At 46.8% G+C, this 6,000-nt stretch overlaps 1 protein-coding gene across 3 annotated transcripts in view; it reads right to left on the reverse strand.

Annotated features, from left to right (window-relative positions):
- The window catches only part of st6galnac5a (ST6 (alpha-N-acetyl-neuraminyl-2,3-beta-galactosyl-1,3)-N-acetylgalactosaminide alpha-2,6-sialyltransferase 5a), a 38,513-nt gene extending 34,020 nt beyond the window's left edge, over nucleotides 1–4,493 (reverse strand). For 2 of the 3 annotated variants that reach the window (XR_003841930.1, XM_029524695.1), the window contains exons 1-2: nucleotides 4,336–4,493; nucleotides 3,433–3,624 (exon numbers count right to left, since the gene is read on the reverse strand). Coding sequence is in view for 2 of the 3 variants with exons in the window: in XM_029524695.1 (XP_029380555.1) it covers nucleotides 3,433–3,624; nucleotides 4,336–4,350 (207 nt within the window). In the remaining variant the exon portion in view is untranslated. The remainder of the gene's footprint in view (nucleotides 1–3,432; nucleotides 3,625–4,335) is intronic. The other variant, XM_029524696.1, reaches the window with a different exon arrangement.
- Nucleotides 4,494–6,000: the final 1,507 nt, after the last annotated feature.

The raw sequence follows: 6,000 nt of genomic DNA on the forward strand, positions 1-6,000 counted from the left end.
TTGTGATGAGTTTAATGCTGTTGTGGAAGATGAAGTAAATTGGTCAAAGGCTGACTGGCACTGCACCCTGCTCACACCCAGCCAGCTGATATCTCACAAAGATCAATATGGCAAAGAGGGCAGCAAGCAAAGATGAAGAAGACAAATGTTCTTGCCAGAGTTTTTTTTTTTTTTTTCTCTCTTTTCTTTTTTCCCCCCCAAAAAAGTGATAATTCAGCAGCGCAGGATAACAAAAGCAGCGCAAGGCCAACAACTTCTACACTTCTGGCTCAAGAGGAAACTCATCCATGTTGTCAAACTGCAGCGAAGATACAACTGTTCAGAAAAGTGAATGCAAAGTATCTGAAGGTTGCACTACATTCTGCTCTACTGCATGCTGTTGTAGCCAAGTGCAGTCAAATCATAAAGTATTGACTGCAACTTGCTGTGGCCGAATGTGACGGTTGACATAACAGCAGTCGGCAGGAGTGTAAATGATGCTCAGCGAAGCCGGGGCCCTAATTGATGTCCCCTGTCACCAAAATGTCAATAAGTTTACTGCAAAGAGAAAAAAAAAAATAAATTGGCAGTTTACTTACAATGCTCAGCTGCCCCCGCCAGTGGCAGAAAATCAATTCTCATCCATAGCTGGGTTTACTGACGCATTACAGACAAATCCTCATCAAATCAGAACGTACACGCTCACTGACTATTGGCATTTGAGGGAGCGAGAATAAAAAAGATGCTGCTGCGTGCCCCGTCGACTGTGCTCAAGTACGACTGACTCATTTTGTATTTATTTGTGCTTCGTTTGACTTCTGACTGTGAGACTTGGATTCGGACTCGCCAGACACCCAAAACTGAAACTGCCTCTGGCATATTGATGACAGCTCTGGACTGGAATAATCTGGATTTCAGTGGTACATACACCGACATGTTCACTAATTCATCTCATTAAAGTAAATACATTTTCTTTCAAATGCTTTTTGTGGCTTTTTTTTTTGGCCACGATTTTCCTGGAACAACAATCTTACTAATTACTACATTACTGAGATCAGGGGAGGAGAGCAAGCTCAGTCCAAACAGCTCTACAGCAAAGTCCATTAATGCAGCCCGAGTGACAAACAGGCCGTGAAAATCTCCATCTTAAACCAAATTATCTGGAAGTTAAAACAAAGCTGAATGCACGAGAAGCGTTTGTTATCGTTGTCTGCTGCACTGAGCAAAGAGCACGTCTATACAAACATCTAGCTGTGTGCAGCTTCTGCCGTGTGCTTGTGGGGACCTCGCGGGCATAACGCATTTCACAACGACCCTAAAGGCTGTTCAGGCGGTTTTCTGAAGCAGATGCCGGCTTCGGCAGACAAGGCCGACGCACGTACCGTTCGTGCCTCTCATTGCGTGTCTGCATAAGGATGTGTGCGCACACATGGTTGTCAGCACGCATTGTGGGCCCGCTCGTTCATATTTGGAGGCACGCTACCGCTCCGTGTAGATGCATGCATCCATCCATGCTGGCATGCGATGCATTATTTATGTTTAACCATCCATATCTGCATGCCCTCTGCTCCCCTGGTGTCCCCTGGTAGTGGTGTGAAGTCCCTAGTTTCTTCTTCTTGTCCCCATTTCCTGTCAAGTACTCCACAGCAGGGGTCTCCAACTCTGGTCTTTCAAATCAGCAGAGCTTGATGATGAGCTGATTGTTTGAATCAGGTGTGCTGGAGAAGCGAAACATCTAAAACACGAAGGGCAGAAGGTCTGCAGGACCGGAGCTGAGGACCGCTGCTGTGCAGAGTCTGTGTAAAATACCTTAAAACACAAAAACAAACACAAAACAACTACGTTTCCCAAACTTTCCTCTCTCCCAACGTCTTAATCAGCGAGTGTATCTTAGGATGCAGAAGTTGTTTTGCAAAGTCTAATAAGTGACTCATCATTGGGATAATATAGAGAAACTGTGGATTTGGCCACAGTGTGTTTAATTGTCTGGTGGCTTATGCACAATATACTGGTGAGAAAAACACAATCATAAACTAATTATAAAGGAGAAACAAACAGTTCAGTATGTAACTAGTAGCGAGAGCAATGAGTTCATAAAACACGTTGCTGCATACAGAGCTGAAAGTGGAAAAAAAAAAAAAAGCATTTCTCCTGAGAAAAAGCCAACCAGCTGATCTTTTCCATTATCAGCAGCCAACTTTATACGCTTCCACACCTGTTGGTTTCTGCCTGTGAGTTTTCTTTTAATGAATAATAGTTCTGCCTTCTAATGCCAAATTAGATTACTTCGTACCAAAGTGAAATGACTCTTCGGGTTTTAATTCAGATACAGATCACACATGATGCTTTTTCTGCCTGGCTGAAACATGTTAAAGCTGCTTGTTTGTCTCATCTGCACAGCGACAGCAGCGAGGCAGCTGCTGAATTACTCATATGCAAATCAGCATATGACACGTGGTGAAAGAAGAGATGGCAGGACAGATTGGCCTGCCATTCAAAGTGTCATCACTCCTGCCGAGGACGCATCAGTCAAACAGCCTGCCTGGACAAAATCCACAGTTTTAAATGTGCCGGGGAGGGGGAGGCTCTGTTTGAAGAGGCAGCTTATTTTCTGTTCAAAAATCAATCAAAAGGCCAAAAACAGATGCCAGACTACTGTGACTGGAACAAAGTGACCACAGAGGGGCAAAGAATAACTACAGAGTGAAGCAAAGTGACAACAGAGAGAGAGAGAGAGATCACAAGGAGCTGACCCAAAAAGGACGACAGCTGTGGCAGCTACAAGCCTGTGCCCAAAGGGGCCAACGTCTCCCAATCCTTGGAAACTTTCCTTTTTCTAAACCCCAGATATCTCAAACTGTTGGGAAACGGTGCAGACCGCTACACAAACCATCCAACAGCCATCACCCAAACTGCTGTTATTATAGAAAAAAAAAACAAAAAACAAACTGCTTCACTCGGTGATTAGCTCTGCTTTACTTGCAGCGCCTTCGCTCCCCAGTACTCTCATTGATTGTTTTCTCCTGGCTCGGTAAATGGATGGAAGTCGATACGCCCTTACAGTGACGTCAGGGCTCACCTAGCTGCTGCAGGTCTCCTGGGTTTATCAATTAGGGTGTAAGAATGCAGCCCAGGATTTCATTTGGAGACCGGCCTGTTATTAGCAGCGACAGGTGGGCAGTGAGCGTGGTGCAACACCGGGCTGGAGAAAATTGTGATAAATGACAGGAAGGGGAGTCTCAGCCTCTCCATGGAGCTGTGAGGTGGTGGTGGAGGTGGTGGAGGAGGTGGTGGTGGTGGTGGTGGTGGTGGTGGGGGGCTCCAGATGGAGAAGAGTGAAGATGTGCTGTACACTTTATCCTGATGGGATCGAGTTTAACAAAGAAGAAAGAGAGAAAACTGGCTGCACGCTTTCCAAAGCATCAGGCACACATCGGAGGAAACTCTGTGTACCTTATGGTCGATGATCCCGCTGTAGCCCTGCAGGGCCGCCGGGTGAGGCTTGGCCTCCTTCACCGAGGCTTCGGTGGGCCGTCGGGTGTGCGTGTCGTTCGAGTCCCTGGAGGCGATGCCGAAGCTGCCGTTGTACACCAGGAACAAGCTGGCGCACAGGAGGAGGACCAGGAGCACCGCGACCCCATGGCGCTGCCGGAGACACACGGAGAGGCTGATTAGTCCGGCTGAGCTCAGCTGTTTAACAGGTGACATCATCAACAACAGCAACAGCAACAACAACAGCAACTTCTCCGCCATGCGTCTCACGTGCCACCAAAACTTATCGGCTCTTATCGACTGAATTCAAGAGCTCGGGCATATTCATGACATTGACAAGATGTCGGGATGTTAACGATCAGCCCGGCTTAGTTTGCACGTCCGCGCTCAGGTGCACGGATCTGCAGAAGAAGAAGAAGCGTCGGAGGGCGTGAAGTGAAAAGTTGACACCGACATCCGGCCTCATGAATCCGAGCTGTGACACCGACTGTTGAATGCGTGGCTCTGTTTTAGTTGTCGTCATCCTCCTTCTTCTTCTTCTTGTTGTTGTTGTTAGAGTTTTTGGGGGCTAAAGTGGATCATTAAAACATTAAAATTGCCACGCACTCTCACAAATGTGTGTGTGTGTGTGTGTGTGCATTAATTAACGTGCAGTGGAAAATAAAACAAAGCCAACATCCAGCGGCTCCGGGCTCCGGGCTGCCGGAGCTGTTGGTGCCAAACAGCCCGCACAGCTGGACGTTCATTGTTCACATCCTCATCTCCTGATCCGGCGGCCGGAGCGCACTTCTCCACAACAATGCTGGCTGTCACAGCAGCACACACACAGACACACACACACACACACACACAGGAGACCTTTACCATGGGTGTCTTCATCTTGTCTTATCGCTGCAGCTCCGCGCGTCCGGCTCCACTTTCTCTCATGGTCCGGCTCCGTCCGCTCGCATCCCCGGATCGCACTCCACTCCACTCCAGTCCAGTCTGTCCGTGCCGTGCCGTGCCGGGCCGTTCCGTGCCAGCCCGCCTGCCGCCGCCTGTGTGTCTTCAGCCCGGAGCTCCGGCGCAATTCATACAGCGGAGAGCGGACAGATGTTCACTACTGCGCCTCTGCTGGGTCTTAACGCCCCCCGAGTTCCGGCCGGCCCGGAGAGCGGAGCAGGGCGCAGTTAATTAAAGAGAGTACCTGCAGGAGGGCGATAAGGCCGTTTTGTTTAATGTTTCTTTTCCTGCTGAGGAATATTTGATGAAAATCTGTGCTCGGATTAATCCGGAGTACAGCGACGTCCTGCTGCGTAAAGTAGTCCGAGCTGGACGGTCTGAGATCAGCTTCCTCACACCAGCTGATTGTGGACTGAAACACACACGTCCAGGTGTTTGTGATTGGTTTGAGTTTTTCCTAGTGCTTAAGTTTTACTTGTTATTTTGGTTATTCTGGTCCAGTGTCTCTTAAACTGGGGGCCCACAGGGGTCCTTCATGGGGCTTCTCAGGCTTCTAGTCACCATGATTCCATTCATCAACACAATGACAAAATGTGTGTAGTCATGCTTTTCACACTCCTGTAACAAAACACCTAAAGGGAAAAATGTCATCAGATGGGAGTCTGTGGTCCAAACTGAGCCACTTCACAGCTCCTTGATGTGACCAAGTTTGAGAACCACAACTTCAGAAGGTCAAAGCTTCCTTTAAAAAAAAAAAAAAACCGCCACACATTCAGCCAAACTAAACAGAATAGAATATAACACTCGGGTATATTTCCCCCGATCTCACTGATTTCTGGTTCTCTTTTGACTGCGGGGGACATTTGCAGTATTTTGAAACGCTTCTGCTTTTGCTTAAATGAAACATTTGAAAATCTGCTCCCCTGCTGTTGATGCAAACGTCAAACTAATTGAACAGTTTACCTTATTTTTAATGGCTAACACATTCACTTCCATTATTTTTTTCCATAAAATTGTCAAGTGCAATATAAATCTGTTTTTCCAGTCGGAGGTGCTGAATCGCCTGCTGACACATTGTGCTGATATGTTTTCATTTCTCATTACTGCTCTTTTTCCTGCGATGCTCTGTACATTGTTGATAAAGCTTTAAAAGCCTTGAAGTCCTTTCTCAGGTTCAGTTGACTTAATCACTACATCAGCCTCAACATTAAAGGAAACATTGTAGTAACAAAACAAGCTATAGATTTTAGCCTTAAAACATCGTGTAGCTTTCCAGCTGTCACTGCCTATTTTCATTGGCGGTTTCTTGGTAATTTCTCCACGTCCCGCTTCAGTCCATGTGGGTGTGAGCTGCAGCCCACTGAGTCAGCGTATTACCACTGCAACTTTTCTTTAATTAAGTGCTCCAAGTCACAGTAGCATGACGAGTTGGCACAGCAAAACAACAAATAACCCCACCTTAAAATTTTGAACGTGTAGCTGTGAACTCTGCGTGGAGCCCTGGAAGTTTTGTGAAATATTAATACATATTAATAAGCTTTATTTTCAAAACACATTTGCACAGGAGGGCATGGACAGATAAACAAC

Source organism: Echeneis naucrates, chromosome 17 (assembly GCF_900963305.1).
Source record: "Echeneis naucrates chromosome 17, fEcheNa1.1, whole genome shotgun sequence".
NCBI lineage: Eukaryota > Metazoa > Chordata > Actinopteri > Carangiformes > Echeneidae > Echeneis > Echeneis naucrates.